Genomic DNA, 23,539 nt, shown 5'->3' with positions numbered 1-23,539 from the left:
TAATTTATCAAAAGGTAAATTAGGGATCAGAGGAATGGGCCCCCACACCCACCCCTCCCCTTCCTTCCCTCTTTCCTTCAGCAAGTGTTAGGTGCTAGGACAGATCCCCAAGGATGGGAAGGCACAGACCTTAATTTCTAGAAGCCTACAGTCTGGGGAGGCAATGGACAGGATGGACAATGATGCCTAAGTAGGCCTAATTCTCACATTGTGGGGGGTCAGAGAGATGGAAGCCCGTGTAAGGTGGTGTCAAGTTATGAGGCTCAGAGAATGTAGCACATGGCAGAGCTGGGAACTGGGGAGGCAGAGAAGGAGCAGAGGCTTCTAAATAATAGAGCAGGACTGGGAATGAACTGGCAGGTTCAGAGGGCAAGGGGCAGCCACACGTGGTCAGGGTCTCAGTGTGGGCACTGGGAGATCACCAGAGGAAAAGAGGTCAGGCTGAGGGAGCCTCCAACGAAGGGCATGGGGCGGTGCTTCAGGTTTGGTAGAGTCCAAGCTAGAGCGTCTCCAGCTTTTCCATCAAAACTCCTGAAGACCAAAAGAGAGAATGTCACTCTGGGAAACTGGGAGCACAACCTCAAACAGCTGCCACCAGTATGAAATTTCTTTGAGATCTCCAGCCTTATGTTAAAAAATGAAGCAAACTTTTCATTCTATTCCATACGTAAGTGTATTTATTTTAATATAAAAATAAAGTTTTCTCTCCACATCTCCAAGTGACATCTTCAAGTGACATCACCACACCAGGAAGATGGGCCATGTTTAGCCTGCAGCGTCATGCCCCTTCTACTCCTGTCCTGACTGCTCTCCCCATCCCCCCCCCTTGAGAAGCAGTGCAAAGCAGTGGGAGTCATTGGAGACTTGTAGGCAGGGGAGAAACGTAAGAGCAGCATCCTAGGACTTTATATGGCTGTGGTGAGCAGAATGGATTGGGCAGAGGAAAGGTGGGAAAGGGGGAACTTAACTGAAAAAGCGTAAAGAAGGCCCTGGGGAGGACGATGGAAAAGGAGTAGAGAGAATTTTGAAAGCAGCTCTCATTCCCCCCACTGCCTATCTTCTTTCCCTTTCTGTCCCCATCACCCTCATCGTGGGTCCCTGTCCATGACCATGGGCTAGACACTCCAGATAATCCCAAAGCTCAGGGCCTAATGGATCTTTCAGACTAGCTGCCTTCTTCCTCCCCACACTCTAGGATGCATCATTTGGAGCAAATGGAGAAGAAAAGATTTGGGTGGCTCTGTCCTTCGCTCATGCCTATCCCCAACTCAGCTCCAGCCTGCCCCACTTTCCCCTCCTGGACCTGTGTCCCAGGCCCATCCTTGAGCAGGAGGCAGGCAGAGATCAGATCAGGATTTCGGGCCTGGCGGAGGAGTTAAGCATTTGGGGAGCTCCCTAGAACTCTTCTTGGAGAGGAGCAGAGGTAATGGCTGGCATTGGAAGCTTGGGATAGGGTGTTCCATCTGTCATTGAGAATCTTCCTATGTCTGGATCAGGGATGCTATCAGGCTTCTCTAAGACTTGAGACCCCATCCTTCCAAGCAAAGATTCTGTGGTTACAGGGGACCTACAGTTTGGGTATAATAATAGCAATAACGCTTCTTACTTCTGTGGTGCTTCTCCATTTGCAAAGGGCTTTCAAATACATAATTTCATTTAACTCTTACAACCACCTCGGGTAGCAGGAATATCCATCCATATTTCACCTCTGAGAAGATAAATTTGTCCAAGGTGACACAGATTGAAGAGATTCGAATCCAGTTCTCCAGGGTCTGAGCTCTTTCTGCTCCTTGTCCCCTCTACCCCAGCAGCCATTTGTGGTTCTGACATGCACCAATCCTGCTAAGCCCTGAAGGATTCCATTTCCACTTCCTGCCTCTACCTCCTCTCTGGAAAGGAGCTCTGAAAGTTTGCTGTCCACTGTGTGCCAAGGAACATTTTCCTATTCATCTTGAGCTTGCATCACTCCAGTTCTCCGAGGTCCCCTCATCTCCCATTTCAGGATTTGGGGAGCAAACAAATCTGCTTATCTAGGCCTTTCATTATTTGTGGATTTCCATCCTATTTCAGCTTCCAGAGGCCTAAACTTTGAAGTTTGCTCTCTCTAGCAGCCCCTGGCTCCCCATTCTGTGGATCATTCTCTGACCCTTCTCTGGGTCCATAACATTCTCCCTAAGAGCCAGTGACCAGTCACGCACTCAGTTACAAGGTTTTATGCAAGGATGGGAGAAAGTTCTGTCTTTTGTTTCCACTCATCTTCAATTACAATGCCATTGCTTTTTGGCCTTTTTGGCAAATGCAGAACTTTGTTTGGACTAAGGTCTTCAGGGAACCAACTGCAATGCCTTCCCTATTCCTTTCCTGATGCAGACTTTCATTTCACCCATAATTTTGGTGATTTTCAAAGGTGATGGGAGCACAAGCCCCTGAAAAGTGTATCAGAATATGATGGGAGTAATTGGGGTGTACCTTTATATTTATCAAAAGGGGGCAAGGACAAAAAAGGGTGAGAAACAATGTCCTAGCCAGTGATAAGCAAACTTTAAAATTGAGGAATGGAGGTGAGAGTGTGGGGAAGACATATTGTATGTCATTCCTGGGTGGAGGATGAGAGAGGTTGAGACCCACTTGTTTAGATTACTGATTGCTAAATGCATCACTTTGCACTTATCCCATGAAAACTCAGTCCCCAGCTGAGTTGTTTTGCTCACTTACACAGACCGGGAAAGTTCTCTCTTCTCTGTTCCCTTTAGCTTAACCGGGCTGCGGTTAAAGAATTGGGGTCAGGGTGGGTGGTCACTGTATGGGTCCAAAGTAATCAGGGCCCTTTCCCAGCTACAGAGAAAACAAAAGGGACAGTTGGGTAGGGCTGAGACATCCTTCCCAACCAGTCCTGGAGGGGCATCTAGGCCCCACATTGACCCCAGAGTCTGGATTCCATGTGTCTCCTTCCTCCTTCCTCTCAGCCATCAGGGTTGTGTTGGGATTGGTGGGGTTGAGAGAACCAAAAGAGAAACAAAACCACAGGGCTTGCTTTGCTAAAGGGCTGCAGTTTTCTCTTTGGGCCTGGGCTCCTGCCTTTTGCAGGGAAGGAGCCTTTAGCCTGCTGACAACCAGGTAGGAATCCAGGGCTGTCTGGTCAGCTGTATTGGAATTACGGGTTGACTCCCAGTTTGTGAGGAAACTGAAGCTATCAGGGAGGCTGGTGTTGAACTCTTCCTTACCCTCCCATTGCCCTTACGGTTCATTTTCTCCTTTCCTTGTCTTCTACTAGCAGTCCTACCATTGGCTTTCTCTCCTCAAATTTGGATTCTAGAAGTGCCGGGTGATGCTCAGATCTAGTCTGGGTTGGAGAGGGAATGTCCCCCAGCACCACTGCACTCCAAGGCCAGGCCTTTACTCTCACTTGTCTGCTCCCGGCTCCCCCTCACCCCACCCAGCAGCCCCTAGGAGCAGAAACTAGTTTGCAAAGTGTGAGCTGGGATTTGAGGCGACCCACCACAGTGAACCCCACAGCACACGCAGCAGCTGGGCAAGGCGCGGCCGGGTACATGGACATGCCACTCGGCCAGGGACATTCTGTCCGCCCCTGCCGGACACAGCGCCTGTTCCGGAGAGACCCACCTAGCCTCCCCGGACATTCTGTCCGCTCTGAGCCCCGAGCGCTGCGGACATTCCGTCCAATCAATGAGGCTCCAGGCCGGGACCCATCCGGACCCTGACCCCCCAACCCCGACATGCCAGCCCCGCCGCCTAGTCACTCGGGCTGTCCAGCTTCGGCCCTGTCGCCCGCACAGCGGCCATCTGACCCGGTCGCAGCCAGGCTCCCACAACACGGCTCCTACCCAAACTGCGAAGCGGCTGGGAAGAGAAGCGTGTGCGACCAGACTCACCCCTGTTCGCAGCCCCTAGAGTCTGAGCCCTGGGCGAGGGGCGTCCGGAGCCGCCAACTGCCCTCACGCTGTGCGGCCGCCGCCAGCTCCCCACGCTGGCCAGGGCCTCGGCAACCCCTTTCGCTCCCTGGCTGCCTGCCCCGGGCCCCCGAATTCCAGGGCGCTTTCTGGTAATGATTTTCCGACTCGACTCCCTGCTTCGCTGAGCTCCTGTCCTGGCTTCATGTCTCCGGCTTCCCTCTGGATCCCCTGAGTCTCCCTCTTGTCTGTCCCCCGAGTCCCGACGCTGAGTTTTCCTTTTCCTAAGTCCTGGCCCCGGGTCTGCAGTACGCCCTCCCAGTCTAGACCCATTCCCCCAAGCACCATTCCCCAGTTCAGCCACCCAGGTTTTGTTTTAGGGATCCCGAAGTTCGGTCGTGGCCCTTCGGCCCCATGAGCCCTTGTCCCCGCATGGTCAAGCACTCACAGTAAGTCCCGCAGCAGGCAGACTCCCGGCAGCGGCGGCGGCGGCGGCAGCGGCGGCGGCGGCAGTCTGGAGGGCAGGCAGGGGCCAGGGGCCGGGCACCCGGCCGGGGTGGGGGCCGCCCCCCTGCGCCCGGGCCGCCGCTCAGCTCCGGCGCTCTCAGACTCGCAGAGGGAGAGAGTGAGCCTCGCCGCGGACTGCCACCCCCCGCCGGCGCCCATTCACTTTATGGCAGCCCAGGGCGCCCCCAGCCCGCCGCGGCGAGCCTCGCGCGTCGGGCCCCGCCCCCTTCCAGCTGCGCCACCCGGGCTCCACCCTTTCCAGCTGTGAATTTTCAGGCCCCGCCTTTGGGGGAGGGGTCCAGCCGGCGCGCCGCCAAGAAGCCCGCCCCTTGGCCAATCGGAGGCACTCCTCAGCATCTGGGACACTCCCTTCCCCACGTGGCTGAAACCTCGCTGAGCAAGAACATTTTGGCAGAGCCAAGCCGGCGAGAGTACAGTGGACCCGTGGCCCCGGAGAAGTGGGGCCGGGCCGCCACCCTGAGCAATGCGCAGTGGTGCCGGGGGATGGGGCAGCCGGGACGCCAGCTGGGAGGGCGCACTGGCAGGGAGAGGCCACCGGGTTTCTGCGCTCGGTTGCCGCTCACGTTTCGCAAATTTTCTCCACTTGTCGCTGTCTGTCTCTCCGCGCTTTTGTCTCTGCTCCAGTCCTCCCACATCTTGCCTCTTTCCTCTTTCTCCTCCGCCGCTTGATCTTGCTGTTTGTCCCTCTCCTCCCTCCTCTGCCATTTTTTAAAAAGATTTTATTTATTTGACAGAGAGAGACAGCGAGAGAGGGAACACAAGCAGGGGGAGTGGGAGAGGAAGAAGCAGGCTCCTAGTGGAGAAGCCTCATGTGGGGCTCGATTCTAGAACTCTGGGATCACGCCCTGAGCCGAAGGCAGACCCTTAACGACTGTGCCACCCAGGCGCCCCATCCTCTGCCATTTTGAAAGACTAATTTATCTTTCTCTGTGCTCTTCTTTTTCTTCACATCTTTCTCTCTTCCTCTTCTTGGCTATCTCCCGCCCTGTCCCCCCACCTTTCCTCTCTTCCAAGTAAGGCAGCTTCGTGGACAAACTAGGGTTTGGAATGAGGCAAACCAGAGTCATTCTAACCCTGCTACCAACAGTCTAAGCCTGCCACCACCACGGAGTGACCTTGGACAAGTAACTTAACTATCACCCCCATTCTCCCACCTACCCCTCAGAATTAAAGGACGCTGTCGCTGTCAGGACTTATGCTGGGCACTCAGGCCTGGGTGGTTCTCCTGTTAGTCTGCACCCCCGGCTTGCCCAGGCTGTGCTCTCCCAGCCTTAACAGGGCTGGCATTTCCCTGGTAGATACCTTGTTCTGTGGGCAAGGTGTGGCCTTGGTGCTTGCTAGCTAGGGAGTTCCAAGGAACAGGACAGATGTCCCAAGGAACATGCGGAGTCAGGCTGGGTGGCTTGGGTGACCCTGAGGGCCCTAAGCCCTATCACATAGTGTGCTCCTAAAGTAAATCTGACCAGTCATGTCTCTGCTTAAAACCCTGCAATGGCTCCTGATTGTCAAGATAAAGGCTAAACTCCCTAGCTTGGTATACAAGACTTTTAGCACCTGACCCTGTCTTTTTTTCTATCTCTCTCTCTCTTTTTTCTTTTTCTTCTCTCTCTCTCTCTCTCTTTTTTTTTTTTTTTTTTTTTTTTTTTTTTTCTTCTCTCTCTCTCTCTCTCTCTTTTTTTTTTTTTTTTTTTTGGTTAAAGCGTGTGACAGGTGCTGAAACTCTCCCGGCTCTGGTGGCAGATAGGAGAAGGGAAGGAGCCTGTTTCCTGAACTCCAAGGTAGCCAGATGTCTAGCTTCTTGCTCCCACAACCCTCTTACACATACCCTCTGTTATCCCACCCACTATACTGAAGAGATCAGCTTTTGTGATGTCCTCTATGATGTTAAGATTGAGGAGGGCAAGTACCATGTTTTCCTCATATTTCTATTCCTAGGCATAATGTAGAACTCGATACTGAAATCTAAGAGGGAGATGTTCTGCCTGGTAAGATGATGGACATTGCCAATTTTCTCCTCCTCACTTCTAACAAAATTCCAATCATGCTTTTTAAACTGTTTTTTAAAATATTTTATTTTTAAGTAATCTCTACATTCAACATGGGGCTTGAACTCCTCACCCTGAGATCTAGCGTTACATGCTCCATTGATAGAGCCAGCCAGGCGCCCCAACCTTATATGCTTTTAGATGGAGGAGGTATATGAGAGTGGTGATGAGGAAGATTTGGTCCACTTAGGATTTCCAGTTGGCTATCCAGGACCTCTCAATCCGAGACAGGCCCAGAAGACCAAATCCCAGTTTTCAAATGAAAGTGGAAATGGCTCAGATGTACTGTGGAAAGAGGTGCTAAGGTGGTTGTATCTTCTTCCTCTGACTTTCTTTGGGTGAAACAGGCAAGATCCTCAAGCTGGACCCAGAGTTCAAGAGCCCAATGTGCAGGTGCAGGGAGCTGTTGAGGAGTTCCTCAGTTCTGATGTTCAGGATTATGGGTTCTTCAAATTAGAGGAATCTAGAGCATTCCCACATTCCTATTAGGTCAGGTATGGAGTTTCTCTGGATTTGGGTCATCCATAAATGGAAAGAAAGGGGGAGAAGGTTGGTATCTTTTTCCACTCCCTCAGCAGGCTCTTCAGGTCTGCCCAGGCACCTGGGCTCTATCCCAGGAGATAGGCTGAGAATTCCACCATTCAGTCAGCAAGGAGAAAACCCTCCTGTCTTCTTCCCACACACTCTCACTTCTAGGTAATTCTAAATATCCTGCAACCTCTATCATCTCTTGCAAGGGGAGAGGCACCTGGGGGTAGAAGAGTGAAGATTGGGGTGGGCATCTAGCCCTTAGGCCTCTTAGCATTTCCAAGGCAAACAGGAAAGGCTTCAGTTTCCTGTCACTGGTGACGTGAAAAAAGCTAACCCCCATGATTAGCTTTTTTCCAGGTAGGTAACGAGCATCCAAGGCTTAGTATAAGGAGCAGAGTTGGGAGACACAACCTGATAGACTAAGACATAAGAGGTAGTGAAAGGCAGTGAAAAGGGGAGCTGGACTGAGGTTTGCCTCTTTGCTCTGCCATTAACTAGCTATGTGAACGTGGGGGACATCTTTCCACACTGTGACTCGGTTTCTTGCTCTGTAAATTGAGACCTGAATTAGATATCCAAGATTCCTGCCTCCTCTCGTTTTCTCTTTTTCTGGATGAAAGGAATGGGGCACAAGATACAGAAACACTTGGGATGGGACAGACACATGTATGAGAAGTCAAACAGGGCAGGTTGACGGTAGGGTGGGGGAGGGGAGGTTGGACTACATTGAAGGACTGTCCTAGGACGGAAAGAACCCAGAGCTGCCTCGAAGGGAAGTGATCCCTCAAGAGGCAAGATATTGGCCTAGATGCTTTGATAGGGAGTAGCGGGGGGTGGGCAAGAGAGTAGGGTCACCCGCTCAGGCTCTCAAAACGGATCCCGCCCCCTTTTCAGCAAATCGAAGCTTTCCTCCCCATAATGCCCAGCAGCCACTGCTAAACCGCGCACTGCAACCGAACTCTACCTAACTCCACCTCTCTAACCGCCCAGCTCAATTTCTCATTTTTATTGGCTTTTATAACTGTCACTCAGAGAGTCCCCGTATCCGTTGGTTGTCCCCTACCTACCCTTTTCTTTCCCTTGTAATCTCGCCTTCTTAGGCTGTACCTGCCCCCTAAGCAAATTTCTTTTTTCTATTGGGTAGCTGGAATGCCACTTCTCACGATACAAAGCTATGATTGGCTGTGCGCTCCAGGGCTCGCGCAGTTACCAGGCAGCGGGCTAGACTGAGGCTAGTTACCACGTCAGTGAGCTGACAGGGAAGATAGCCGGCTCCACCGCCCGTTCCGGCCGAGTCTTCCTGGCCGACTGTGCGGTCCCTGACTTCGGCCTCAACTTCCAGGAAACGGGCTCCTTCCCTTCTCCCACCTGCCACCAGAGCTGGGAGAGTCGCTAAAGGAAGCCTTCGGGGCTCGCGCTGGACATGAGCAGCGGCTGCGGGTCCTGGGACTAGGCCCCGCCATTTTGGATCCGCTGACAGGTCAGCGAAGTCTCTTCTTAGAGTTCCAGTGTCGTGAAGGCCGTCCTGACATCGCCATAGGGAATGAGGGGAGGAGGGCCCTTCAGTTGGACGAGTCGGGTGGGTTAAGAACGCAGGGGCAATAATAAAAGAGGAAGAGATTGTTGTGGGAGAGAACTGGGAGGCGTGCAGGGGGCAAAGGTCAGGCCCCTGCGGCTGGAGGGGCGACTACAGCTCTGACTTATGATCCCTTTAGGGGGTCTGAATCTTTCTTCCTGTGTTCCCAGGCTTAACCTAGCCTTAAGCTCCCCTCTTCTAGAGCTTTCTGTATCCTAAAGAGTCCAGTCCTCAAAAGCTGAAAGCAACCTAAAGAACATTGTATCTACTTTTTAGGGTTGATTTTTAGACGTTAGAAACGAGAGTCTCTGCAGGTCCTGTACAGCGTCCACTTCTGTGTGACTGCCTCCTTAATACAGCTGAACTGCTTCATTAATACTGAATGATGAACTAGTGCAACCTAGACTCAGGTAGTGAGAAGAGGTGTGGAGGATTGAGGCCAATTATGGAGACCTGGGCTAAGAGAAGACTTTCCACTTCTGGGGCAGCTCAGCTGCCAGTCTGGGTCTGTATGTAAACACTGGACTTATTTTCTGAGACTGTTTCTTCCTTTACACAATCTTTACAGATATTCTCTTCTGGTGTGTGTTTTGGTTGGCATTTCCCCCCAAGGTGTTCTCTTCATTTGGCCTAAAGAGATGTTTAATCACAAGGGGGCCCCTCTATTATGACATATTTGGCTGAGAACAGAGAGGGATTTGAGTATTGGTGAAGTTTGGTACTGTTGGCCTATTATTTTTAGTGGGTAAAAAGAGTCATGAAAGATGTTCATCTGATTTAAAATTGGTAGGGTCAGGGCAGCAGAGTGAATGATGGAGCATAACTCCAAGGAGTAGTTTATGGCACTGTGGTAACCTTTGCTAAACTGCTGTATTGTAAAACTGTAAAAGTTCCCAGGGGTAAAGAGTGCCTTCAGAAATGAGGAATAGTGTAAATAGTGTTTTTTTAACGCACAAAATAGACATTTTTCTGCCTTTAATTGAGTATATAAGGCACTTCTCTGCCCTGTGGAGGATACAAATAGAAAGGCCTGTTTTGGGATTGCTTTGTTTAATTTACCCACTTTTTTTTTTTTTTTAAGATTTTATTTATTTATTTGACAGAGAGAGAGACAGCCAGTGAGAGGGAACACAGGCAGGGGGAGTGGGAGAGGAAGAGGAAGAATCAGGCTCCCAGCGGAGGAGCCTGACGTGGGGCTCGATCCCAGGACTCCGGGATCACTCCCTGAGGTGAAGGCAGACGCTTAACGACTGAGCCACCCAGGCGCCCCTAATTTACCCACTTCTTAAAAGCAGTAGCATATATATGCAATGGCCGGCCTAGAGCATGAGCTAGGGATAAGCAGTGTCAACCTAATGCCTTTCAGAAAGTAATGGACACTCAATAAGTGTTATTTGTATCTAGGATTAGTTGTAGTATGTGATCCTGACTTGTGGCCTGGTTCTGGCCTTGGCAGTCAGGACTTTGCATGGTGAGGTAGTGACAAGGAGGATCAAAACCTCATTGTGTTAGAAAGAAAAACTGTATAGGATCTAGTGACTAAATTCAGTTTCTTCTTACCTAATGCCCTCAGCCCTCCTGAAATTGTGTGTGTGTGTGTGTGTGTGTGTTGTTGGGGGATAGCATTGTTTGTATTTATCTACTTTAAATAAGGGGATGGAAATGGTCCAGGAAACAAGTTTGTATTTTAACTTGCTGATCTAAGTTGCAGAATTTCTACAAAAAAATAGAAAGTGGCTTATGAAATGACATAGCCTAGGAAGTATCCAGGTTTGATGAACCTGCCATGCTCACCTGGGTTGATGTGCCCTCTTGAGCCCTGTTGAGTTGATAGGCTTTGCATAATAGGCAATCTAGTCTTTGAGTAGATAGAATGACCAATCCAGTATCTTTTCAGTTGGGCCTGGAGGTGACTCAGGCATCAAAGATTTCCTTTCTTTACCGAAAATTCATTTTCTAGGTAGGAATAGCTTTTCACCACCAACCCTCACCCCAAAGAGAAAATTTGTTCTTTTGTATGTCAACCATACTTCAATTAAAAAAAAAAAGAAAAGAAAATAAAATTTGTTCTTCCTTCAAGACTTGAATTTGAGCTATATTTCAGAGGTGGCTGTAGACAGACGGTGTCTTCTAATCTTGACAGTGATGCTTATTGGCTCAGTGGGAGCTCAGGTTGTAGACACCTCTCTTCATGAGTAGCCGGGCACCAATCCCAGTTGAACTTGTAGTTCTCAGAGTTCCACTACTATTTCATGTTCCAGAATGCAGGATGACTGCCACTTTTAGATAATAACTTCATTAATAGGGTACTTAGACTGGCCAGTGTGGGCAGCTAGAGAGGCAAAAGATGCAGCTCCTGCTTTACGGAGACACACTGTATTTATACAGTACTCTCTGGAAGGATCATCCTTGGCTTTGTTTGCCACTTCTGCTGATTGATCACAGTCTGTCCCTGTGGTTCAGTGTGACTGATTAGAATAATTCTGCTGTTGGGGTAATGGTGAAGTTGAGTTGAAGGGAGAAGGGGAGGTTTGTTTTATCATCAGGCTGGAAGGGCATGTGTAAATTATAATTGGCAGCTGTTTAGCTTTTATTGTTTTTTTTTTTTTAAAGATTTTATTTATTTATTTGACAGAGATAGAGACAGCCAGTGAGAGAGGGAACACAAGCAGGGGGAGTGGGAGAGGAAGAAGCGGGCTCATAGCAGAGGAGCCTGATGTGGGGCTTGATCCCATAACGCCAAGATCATGCCCTGAGCTGAAGGCAGATGCTTAACCACCCAGGCACCCCAGCTTTTATTGTTCTTTTTCTGTATTTCAGTATGTTCAACAGCAGTTGTTTAATTAAATAAAAACATAATAGAGCAGTCTGTTGATTTGGAGCCCCAGTCGTAATGGAAGTGATCATGGAAGTAACGATTTGTTGCTATCACGTAAACCAAGGATTACAAGCTTAAATGCTTGAGTATCAGGCAGGTAATGTAAATGAGGGAAGTAAGCCAGGTATGAATGTATTAGGATACAGTGGGGACTGTCGTGTACTGGAATGTGGGCACACACTAGGCTTCCTATTTTTCAGGAGAAACTTGAAATTCAGATCGCTGTGTTTTAAACTCTTCGCAACTAAAGTCTTTAAAACCTTTTCCAGATAGAACAAGTATGTCTGTGGCTTGGATTCTTTCTATGATGGGTGGATGATGACCCCTGATAGACAAGACAGGCATGCCTTGTAAGACTTAGTCACTGCAGTTCTCTATGTATAATCACACAGGCTAACCTTTTGTCTTTGTCCTACTCTGTAAACTGTCACCCTTAGTTGTCACCTTGGGTGCTCTGAGTGGTTAAAAGATGAGTAAGAAGAGAAGCATTGTTTCATTTTTCATCTTCAAGCTGGTAGAAAGGACATTTTTGGACATATCTTAGTGGCTCACCTTAGTGGCTCACATTGCCTATCACCTTGGGATAGACTCAGAATCTCCATAGAGGAAGGAGGTGTGATGGCAGAGCTGAGGTACACTGGTCACCTGATTGTTGGGTTTGGGAGGATTTTCCAGTTGTGGCCTGTCAGGGCAGCAACTTTTCCTAGTTTGACTTTCACTTACTTCCACGCTTTGGGTAAATTTCTTGAGCCAGTAAGTTGTTTACTAATTCAGTAATTCTTGGTCACTTTCTGTGCTTTATTAGGATGGAACTATGGTATATTCCTTGGCTTGCTCTGGGAATCTTACAAGCTGCATCTTTAGTGCTTCTCTGGAATGTTTGAGAGATTGAAGATAAACCTTGGAAGGGCCAGTTGAAGGTCATTTAGCTTCTGTCCTCTGAGAAAGCCCATCAGTTTTCTTGTTTTGCACAGCTCTGTATTAGACACCAAAGCACCATGAAGCAGACAAACAGTCTCTGCCTTTGGAGAATCTGATTTCTTATTGGATAAGGACATCTTCTTTTTTGTGTGTGTTTGTTTTTAGATTTTATTTATTTGTTTGAGAGAGGGAGCATGGGCACGCGTGCACATGCACGGCAAAGGGAGAAGGAGTGGACTCCCCACTGAGAGGGAGCCTGACTTGGGGCTCCATCCCAGGACCCAGAGATCAAAACCTGAGCTGAAGGCAGATGCTTAACTGACTGAGCCACCCAGGCGCCCAAGAATTATGTATTTCTGAGAAGAAATGTGAACATGCTCGTAGCACATGAGGAGACTTCAGGAAAATAGATGTGAAAATAGAAGACTGGTGGGTAATGTGGGTTCTTTTTGTCTATAGAGTAGCCTGTGTGGAATTTGTAACTGCTGATAAAGAAACGAATTTGGGATGCAGAAGGGAGGTTTTCCTGTCTGGCTTAGAGTCCTTGTCTTTATGAGGTCATGTGAGCTGCACTATACTGAAGAGTCAGTCTTTGATGTTAGTTCATCCATTTGTTCATTTGCTCCTTCAGTATTTATCATTTATCTTACAGGTATTGGGGATAAAAAGGTGAATAAATCATGGTCTCTTCCTGAGATGTCTATAGACCCATGGGAGAGACAGACTAAATGAATAATTATAAACCAGTAAAAGTTCTTTGGAGCTATGTATAGTATGATAGGATGACAAAGAAAGGACTACTAATACTCTCTGGGGGGAGTGGTTTAGCTAGGGAAGATCTCACAGAGCAGGCATTATAATAACTAATTTTTGGAGGGTTTAAATAGTGCTGGTACCATTCTAGATGCGTTCCAGTCTTCTTATGTATGCTTCACAACAAGCAGATGAGGAGGTGCTATCTTCCTTTTGCAGTGGAGAATTGTAAACTGGGGCTCAGAAAGGCTAAGAAACTTGGCTGAGATCATAAAGGTGGTAACAGTCAGGACTGTTTTGCTTCTGAAGCTTGTTCTTGTAACCACTGTGGTATTCTGACTTTCTCATTGACTTTTGGATGGAATGAGGAAGGGTTTACCAGGTGGACAAGAGTGGGGGAAAAAAAGATATTCAAAACAGAAAAGGCGCAGCAAGTGCAGAGACAGGCAACAAAGACCATGATTTTAAAAAGAAGAAACTTTTGATGGTCTATTTCATACACGCAGAGAACATGTATAGCATCTATGGGGCATCAGTGTCCCCTATCCAGCTTAAAAAACAAAATATCACCAAAATGAGGCCACTTTTATATCCTTCTCTGTTAGTCACATTCCCCTTCCCCACAGCCACTATTCTAAATTTTTTGTGAGTTTCCCTGGGTTATAGTCTTAGCAGTGGAATCGCTGAGATATAGGGTATGAAGTTCTTCAATTTTGCAAGACGATGCCAAATTGTAATCCAGATGAGTTGTATCAGTTTACATACTCACAAACAGCTTGCTGTGCATTTTTACCAACTCCCTAGTATTGTCAGATTAAAATTTTTGTGCTATTTTTTTGCTATAAAGTGGTGTCTCATAAACTTATTTTATAATTTTCTTGATTATTAATGGAGCTAATAATGTTTTTGTATATTTATTTGCTGTTTATATTTCCTTATTCTGTGAAATGCCTATTCATGTCTCTTGCCAATTTGGGGGAGGGTTTATATGTCTATTTTTTATAGTTTTGTAACATTTTGTATTATGGATATTGCTTCTTTATTAGTTATATGTATAAAATATACAAATATTTTCTTCCAGTTTGTGACCTGTCTTTTCCCTTTTTTTCATGGTGTTTTTTTGAACAAATGTCTTTAATTTTAACATGGTTTAATTTACCAGTTTTTTAACTGGTCGTGCTTTTTGTTTCCTGTTTAGGTGCTTCTCTTCTATGCTGAGATTATAAAAATACTTATATATTAACTTCTAAAAGTTTTCAAGTTTTCTTTTTCACATTTAAGTCTTTAATTCATTTGAAATAGATTTTTTTTTTGGTATTCCATGAAGTAAGGACCCAATTTATTATTTCTGTTTCTCCTGATTTTGTTTAGATCTAGAGGGAGTTGCTAGTTGATAGAGTGACTCCTTCTCTTTGGATCCTCTTGGGGTGAGTAACTGGGATGCCACAAAGCACCAGGGGAATGCTATAGACTCAGCTTTAAACAGACGGTATCTTCAAATGGTATATGTGGCTTATAGTCTCTGGGCCAGTGGCTTATCTGTTAGTGGCTGCTTATTTGGTTGTTCCTTCTCATGTTATTTCACCACGATACAGGATAGACCTTAAATTCTTTTCTGCCATACTTATATGAGGTCTCTGCAGGCCTTTGTGACCTTATTTTTGTTTTAGAAATGAATGCCTTAATTTAATTTAATTTTTTAAAAGATTTTATGTATTAGAGAAAGTGCGAGAGAGAGAGAGCGAGCGAGAGAGAGAGAGATGGCGAGCACGAGCAGGGAGCCCGATGGGGGACTCAATCCTAGAACGCCAAGATCATGAGCCAAAGGCAGACACTTAACTGACTGAACCACCCAGGTGCCCCCTTTGTGACCTTGTGACAAGGGGTTCTAGGCTATCGCGTACCAGGTAGCAAGTGGTTCATCTGAGCTTCCCATTTGAAGTTGAAGGGCAGATTCCCTTGGGAGAATCCCTCTGTGAGGAGGCAAATGCTCAGAAGCCTGGAAGGAGATAAGCAACTCTGTATGGTCCTTGAAAAAGAATTCCTCTTCATTCTCTAGTTGTTTCTTTTTTACTAAGAAAAGAAGTTTAAGACAATGATTTTTTGCTTACATCTTCACTGTCTTAGGAAGTTGTTAGCTTTTGGTGCTTAATAAATTTTGATCAAATGTTAGGTTGATTACTTCAGTTGGAATCCCAGTTCAAAATTTATTTTCTCTGGGATGCCTTCCAAATAGCCAGTAGATCCTTTAAGTCATTAATTGGCACTTTTTTTTTTTTTTGGGGTGCAATTTGTAGTATAGTGTTGTTGTTTACCTGTTGCTGTGTTATTTTCAGTATGGGTGTTTTCTCTCATTCTCTTAGTTCTTTGAAAGAGATTAAATATTCTTATTTTATACTGTCCTTTTACAGGCCCTCCAAAATATTTCTTTTTAAGATTTTATTTATTTATTTTAGAGACAGAGAGACCGCAAGCAGGGTGAGGAGCACAGGGAGAGGGACAAGCAGACTTTATGCTGAGTGCAGAGCCTGACACAGGGCTAGATCTCACAATCCTGAGATCATGACTCCAGATGAAATCAAGAGTCTGATGCTTAATCGACTGTGCCACCCAGGCGCTCCCAAAATATTTTTTATAATGGTAGGTATTCAGTATACATACTGAATGATAACTGTATATTGAAGGCCCTCCATGATATGCCCCACACTGGCTGTTCTAGCTTTACCTCCTATTATTCCCCTAGGAGTAATGTTCCAGCCAGTTTGGAATAATCATGATCCCCTAAATACCTACTGAATTTTCCTACTCATGAGCCTTTATCGTTGCCATTCTTTCCTTATATATTTGACTGTTTGAATCTGGTCTGGTGGCCCCTGGGTAGCTCAGTCAGCTAAGCATCTGGCTCTTGATTTCGGCTCAGGTGATGGTCTCGGATTCCTAAAATCAAGCCCTGTGTTGTTGGGCTCCATGCTCAGTGAGGAGTCGGTTTCTCCCACTCTCCCTCTGCCCCTCCCCCCACTCACTCTTTCACGCTCTCTCTCTAAAATAAAAAAATAAATCTAAAAAAATTTTGAATCCTGTCTTCCAGTTGCCTTTCCAGAGCCCTCTGCCAGAAATAATTTTCGTTGTTCCACTACTGTGCCATTGTGTATTACTCATGCATTGGAGATATATATGGGTTTGTGTGTATATGTATGTGTTTTATCTAATCTGTTAGATTATAAATTCCTTGTGGGTGAGTAGTGACAATTCTGTATGCTGTGCCTAGTATTTTGCTTAGCATGTGTTAGGTAATGTCTGATTGACTGAAGTAAATGTTAGCTAATTAACTTTGATTCCATTTACATATGGAATAATACAACTACTCTTCACTATTCTAATTTATTTAAGTATTTTTTAAAAATTATTTTATTATTTATTTATTTATTTTAAACATGTTATTTGTCAGAGAGAGGGAGAGAGAGTGCATAAGCAGGGAGAGCGGCAGGCAGAGGGAGAAGCAGGCTCCCTGCTGAGCAAGGAGCCCAATGCAGGGGCTAGGTCCCTGAGCCAAAGGCAGATGCTTAACGACTGAGCCACCCAGGTGTCCCTTTAAGTATTTTTTTAAAGATTTATTTTTTTATTAGAGAGTGCACTACAAGCTCTAGTGGGGGCAGGGACAGAGGGTGAGAATCTTCAAACAGACCCCCCCACTAAGTGGGGAGCCCAACTTCTGCTGGAACCCACCACCAGTGAGATCATGACCGAAGTGGAAACCAAGAGTCGTCAACTGACTGAGCCAGCCAGGCGCCCCTTCACTATTCTAATTTAAAAATAGGTAATAGGTTATATATATGTGTGACACAAAATTCAAGAGGTAGGTGGTCTTCTCATCCTGGTTCCCCACTTCCCTTCTCTGGAGGCAACCTCCATTAGCCATTTCTTCAAAATCCTTCCAGAGATATAGAGCATATTCATCTTGCCTAAATAAATTAAGGAAGGAATGGTACTAGAGTTTTTATCTTTTCTCTTCTGATACTTTGAATTATTTTTGAATTTGTTTGTCTTCTATTTCTTGGTTCTCCTCCTTACTGTTGTTATGTTCTCATTATTGAATTTTCTCAGGAGAGAACATTGTTGTGTGCCTAGGGCATTTGGAAAGTAGGTAAGTCCTCCGGGACTAACCTAGTTCTTTTCTCTTTCTTTCTTTCTTTCTTTCTTTCTTTCTTTTTAACCTAGTTGTTTCTTTAAACTGCCATTAAAATAAATGTTTTGTTATGTTGTATTCTCTTGTGGATTTGAAGAAGGTATTATGGTCCTGGACAAAACTTGTACCTGTCCTTTTTCCCTTTATTATAATGGTTTTCATACTTCTTGCTTTCTGGGGTCCCTGTCTTATGCAAAATATGCAAATGGTACTACTGGAAGGATGTATTTTTTTCTGTATATCACTTGGTCATTTTCTTTTAGATCCCCTTAAACTCTGTAAATGCCTCATGGGCGGAAATTATATCTCATCTCTTTCATCATTATTAATTTTAAATTATATTGATGGTATAGTAATATAGTCTCCTTGTAAAAAATTAAAACATTATAGGTAAGGCTAAAGTGTCCTCTGATTATACCCTGGTTTCACAATATCATCTCTAAAGATAACTGTGATTGTTGAATTTGGGGTATGGTTGTTGAGTTTGGGGTACATCTGCCAGACTTTTTTTTTTTTAAGATTTATTTATTTGGGGGAGAGAGAGAGAGTGCATGTGATGAGCAGGGGCAGGGGGTGTGGTGATGGGCAGAGGGAAAGAATCTCAAGCAGACTCCCCACTGAGTGTGGAGCTGGACGTGGGCCCGATCTCACCCTGAGACCATGACCCGAGCCAAAATCAAGAGTCAGACACCCAACGAACTGAGCCACCCAGGCGCCCCTGCCCAGGCCTTTTATTCTCTGTTTACATATGTATATATTACCTGGACAAAATACATTAAGTACACTTGGCAGCATGGATGACTTACAAACATAGTGTTTCAAGGGAAAAGGTCAAATTGCAGAAAAATACATGTAATATTATATTATTTACATAAAGTACAAAAACATGCAGAATACTACTATTTAAAAATATATATCAGTGAAGTAAAAGTATGAAGCAACATAAAAGTTTAATAAACATCAGATTTAGGGGCGCCTGGGTGGCGCAGTCATTAAGCGTTTGCCTTTGGCTCGGGGTGATCCCAGCATTCTGGGATCAAGCCCCACATCAGGCTTCTCCTCTAGGAGCCTGCTTCTTCTTCTCCCACTCCCGCTGCTTGTGTTCCCTCTCTCGCTGGCTGTCTCTATCTCTGTCAAATAAATAAATAAAATCTTTAAAAAAATAAAATAAAAAATAAACATCAGATTTAGAATAGTGAGACCTATTGATGAAAGAGGAGGATATGATTAGGGAGAGTACACAGAGACTTCAGTTGTACCATTCTTAATCTGGATACTGGCTGTTCTATTGCTTTTTATATTGTATTATATGTTAAATTTGCATAATTTCAAAAACAAATCTAGTATTTTATGTAGGGTGGGTGGGTTGGTTGGTTTTTACATAAATGGTAACATAGAGTTATATGCTACAGTTTCTTTTTCTTCATTCCATATGTCTGAGAGCTCTGTCCGTCCAGGTCTTATTTGCTTTGTATCCTTAGTACTCTGAAAGATGCCATATGCATAGTAGGTGCTTAGTAAGTGGTGTTTGTGGAATTCTTTCTTTCCTTACACTGATAGCCTTACTGTTTTAGCTTTCCTGGAGCCTGATCTAAATGTCTAACTATATGTCCCATCACCCTTTTCCTTTCTGCTTTTTAAAGTTTTGTTCTTTTGAGGAGGGTTTCTAAATAATGGAAAGTGGAAAGTGGTTTTACACGCTCCTAGGGTTTTCTCTATGCCAAGAAGATACTCTGTTTTTTTTTATATTTTCATCTGGGAAGAGAATTAAACATGTTTTCCAAGTGCTGTTCTAGGCAGTAAAGAAAATCCTGTGATAATTCAGTTGAGAACACTTAAAGTACTAAAGTAGTATTTTAGCTTCACTTCAGAGATTCATACAGAAGGAGCTTTAAAATGAGTCGACCTTATTAGACTATTTTATAGACTATCTTATTAGAGAGTTCAATCTATCTTATTAGAGAGTTCCTGCTCTAAGCAAGTAAACTTGACCTTTCAGAACTTTTTAAAGGTTGTATCACTGCCGCTGTCCAGTTTTCTGGAGCTGACTTGGTAGAATGGGTGTAGTCTGTAAATTGACATTGTAACTGTGGTTCTGAACCAAGGCTATTTTTCTAACAGCCTTCATTCTTTTCTTTTAACTTGAACTTTCATTATTACTTTATTGAGGGAATAAAGAAGAACAAAGGGAAGATCTGAAATATATCTTTAACAAACTAGTTACACAGATGTATCTGCATACCTAAAATCCTCACAGGAGAGATTTGGGGGACAATTGACTTTGAAGAATTTGACATGCTTGCTAGAGATTGTTGAGGTGCTTTTGAGAAATTTTCTGGATTGATACTTTTTGAGTTGTATCTTGAATTTCTGGAGACCTCTAGGAGAGCCAGGTAGCTGGATTCATAACATAAGATGGACTTCATCCTATCCCAGTATTACTGGTGGGAATCATGGTACTAAGTAGTTAAATCATAATTCTGATCTTATCTGGTACTGATTTAAACATGGGTATGCTCTGAGTAATTAAATATTAACTAACTTTTAACTGTTTTGGTAGGTTTGCCAGGATGGTGGATAAAAATATTTACATCATTCAAGGGGAGATTAACATTGTGGTTGGGGCAATCAAACGAAATGCCCGATGGAGCACTCATACTCCACTGGTAAGTGGGAAATGGGCAGATAGCTTGGTCACTGAGTTGTAAGGGATCTGATGCATGGTTAAAACAGTAATCAATTTCCCTATAATGATGAGAGTAGTAGGAACTCAGAGTTGTTCTTGGTATTGAGGAGCCTTTTCTTTTAATTTTTTAATTTTAATGTTAATTTTTTTTTTTTTTTTTTTTTTGAGAGAGACAGAGAGAACAAGAGGGAAGGAGGGTCAGAGAAAGAGGGAGAAGCAGACTCTCTGTTGAGCAGGGAGCCCAATGTGGGGCTTGATCCCAGGACCCTGAGATCATGACCTGAGATGAAGGCAGACACTTAACCGACTGAGCCACCCGGGTGCCTCCCCTTTTATTTTTTAAAGATTTATTTACTTATTTTAGAGAGAGAGAGAGTGCACGAATGGGAGGAGGGGCAGAGGAAGAGAGAGGGGAAGCAGACTCCCCGTTAAGCAGGGAGCTCGACGTGGGGCTTGATCGCATGACCCTGAGATCATGACCCTGAAATTATGACCTGAGCTGAAACCAGGAGTTGGGCGCTTAACTGACTGAGCCACCCAGGCACCCCTATCAAGGACCCTTCTGTTTTATTCCAACTAGTGTCAAATTTATAGGCTGCCTTTTTTTCTCTGGGACCCAAAAGATGATACTATTCTTCTAGCTATTTTTGTAGATAACCGAAGGTAGCACTTGGGACCTCTTAAATATGCCTAAAAATGTCAGAAAGATGCCTTATATTTAGATTCCCTAGGATTATAATTAACTATCAAATTGATACATGGAGTGTGGCTTGGTGGTGGTACTCCTTGGGAGTATATAGAGCAGACCGTATCTTGCCAATCAGATGAGTGAATAATTTACCTGTTGTAAAGGTGGCTTTCTTTGTTGCATATGTATGTTCAAGGATATTTTTTGCACAGCTGTATAAAACAATATTTGGCACAATTATAAAAACAAGTTTAGACATTTCCAACTCAGTGAATATAGGTATGTGTGTTTGGAAATTTCTCATGTTCATTTATTAAATGAATTGTTTAGGGGTACCTGGCTGGCTCAGTTGGTAGAATGTACAACTCTTGATCTTGGGGTTGTAAGATTGAGCCCCACGCTGGGTGTAGAGATTACTTAAAAATAAAATCTAATTTTATTTTATTATTATTATTTTAGTAGGCTCCACGCCCAGTGTGGGGGCTTAAACTCACAACTGTGAGATTAAGAGTCCCGTGCTCTACTGACTGAGCCAGCCAGGCGCCCCAGAGGCGTTTTTAAAAAAGATTTTATTTATTTTATTTGAGAGAGAAAGCATGCATGAGTCAGGGGCAGAGGGAGAAGCAGACTCCTTGTTGAGCAGGGAGCCCAGTGTAGGGCTTCATCCCAGCATGCTGAGATCATGACCTGAGCCAAAGACAGACGCTCAACCGACTGAGCCACCCAGTCACCCCAAGACTTTTTTTTAAAGATTTTATTTTTAAGTAATCTCTATACCCAATGCAGGGCTTGAACCTACAACCCCAAGATCAAGAGTCACACAGACTACCAACTGAGCCAGCCAGGTGCCCCAAAAATAAAATCTTAAATAAAAATAAAAATGGTGTAGAACTGGGAGTGGAGTCAGCAATGTCTTTGAAATGAGTATATATGATTATATAATGAGTATAAAGAAGGAGAAGAGATAGAATAATACATTATCTTAGTCTTTTGTGATGCCATAACAAAGTACCACAGATTAGGTGGCTTGTAAACAAGAGAAATTTATTTCTCACAGTTCTGGAGACTGGAAGTCCACAATCAGGTTGCCAGCATGATCAGGCGAGAGCCCTCTCAGACTTCTCACATGATGGAAGGAGCAAGGGAGCTCTCTTGGGCCTCTTTTATAAGGTTATTAGTTCCATTCATGAGGGCAGAGCCCTCACCCAGCTTCTGAAGGCCCTAATCACCTGCCTTTTAAAGGCTCTACCTCTTATACCATCACATTGGACATTAGAATTTTTACATGTAAGTTTTGAAGAGACAGATATATTCAGACCATAGCACGTAGAAAGGCCCTGGCAATCTGTGGTAGCTTGAGTGCTGTGGTCATGGTATAGATTAGTGTTTCAGAATTTACTATTTTAGGTAAACCCAGAGTATCTTTGTGAAATAGGAGATTAGGAAACTGGAAAACCGAACCATGGCTAACTTTCTTTTCTTCAGAGGGAAACTTAATCATTGGATTCAGACAAAGTGCCCTTGATCTATCTGTTATTTCCTTTTTCCTCTTTGTCTGATACTTTTTTTTTTTAAACCTATGTATTATAGGATGAAGAACGGGATCCTCTGCTGCATAGTTTCAGTCATCTAAAGGAGGTTTTAAACAATGTAACGGGTAAGTCCCCACATCTAAGTAGGATTATTTATACTGGTAAAAAACCATGTGTTTGATTTATTGCAGGGATAGACACACTTTTTCTGTAAGGGACTATATAGTAAATATTTTCGGCTTTGCAGGCCATAGCAACTGTGCAACTGCTCAATTCTGCTATTGTAGCTCAAAAGCAGACATAGGTAATACTTAAATGAATGAGCGATAAATAAAAATTAAAAAAAAACAAAAACAAAAACAGGTACAAGCCAGGTTCAGCCCATGGGTATAGTTTGCTTCTGGTTTACTGCATTGCTGATCCTTTTCCTTGAGTTCCTGGTATGATGTGCCACTTTAGTGGGGAATCAGTGTTCATACAATGATAAGCTCCCTGTATTGTTTGAGTTATAATGAAGTTATTTTTGGTTTTAACTACTTTCTTTCTCTACCTCATGCATGCCATGAGGTAGGAAGTTGGTGGCCCAAGTGAAGTTTATTTTTTTACAAGTCAAGTTTTTAGTACTTGTAACAAAACCCTCCTCTGATAGAAAGTTGTTGTCACTCTTAGGGCCTTAATTGTGTGTCATATAGATCTTTCAGTCTTCATGTGTTCCCAGAATCATTTGTCTCTTTTTTTTACTTCCTGTTTTCCTAATCATAATAACTATGTAATATTCGTATGTTTAGAATTTTCAAAGCCACTTTCATGTTTATTACCTTATTGAATTTTTACACAATCCTGTGAAGGAGGCATAGCAGATATTGTCCCCTTTTTATGAATGAAATTGAAGACCAGGGACATTTTCAATGGTTTAGTCGGGGTCATATTCATCCTAAGAAGTGGAGTCAAAACTAGAATTCAGGCCTGGTTTTAGTGTCCTGGTCTGCATTGCTTCTGTTCATACAATTAGAGGAGAATGTATGCAGGAAGTGCCTCCTGTTATGTATGTGTCAAAGGAGGAGGCAAATCTCAACACCTTTGGGTTTTTCAAGTGGAGAGAGACTGAAGGGGAAAGCCTTAGAGCTGTTTCTCTGTCAACCATAAAGGGCTTTTGCAGTTTGTATTCCTGGAATGGTTTTTAGCTAGCAACATATCTAAGACAACAATTAAATAGTTTTTAGGTTTCTGCAAGTTAAGTAAGTAATAAACAAATTTTTTCCTTTCATGAGAAATGTAGGAGAATGTCTAGAGAAAAATTCGTT

At 44.3% G+C, this 23,539-nt stretch overlaps 1 protein-coding gene across 1 annotated transcript in view; it reads left to right on the top strand.

The window, feature by feature from the left end:
- The first annotated feature begins 8,232 nt into the window (after nucleotides 1-8,232).
- The window catches only part of GBF1 (golgi brefeldin A resistant guanine nucleotide exchange factor 1), a 116,128-nt gene continuing 100,821 nt past the window's right edge, over nucleotides 8,233-23,539 (top strand). Inside the window, 3 exon segments of the mRNA XM_040623985.1 lie at nucleotides 8,233-8,495; nucleotides 19,890-19,995; nucleotides 22,294-22,360. Of these exon segments, the coding sequence (XP_040479919.1) occupies nucleotides 19,900-19,995; nucleotides 22,294-22,360 (163 nt within the window). The 5' untranslated portion in view covers nucleotides 8,233-8,495; nucleotides 19,890-19,899.

The sequence above is a fragment of the Ursus maritimus genome, unplaced genomic scaffold, assembly GCF_017311325.1.
Source record: "Ursus maritimus isolate PB19 unplaced genomic scaffold, ASM1731132v1 scaffold_7, whole genome shotgun sequence".
Lineage (NCBI taxonomy): Eukaryota > Metazoa > Chordata > Mammalia > Carnivora > Ursidae > Ursus > Ursus maritimus.
The sequence above is the reverse complement of the archived record's forward strand: the minus strand, read 5'-3'. Positions and strand labels throughout refer to the sequence as shown.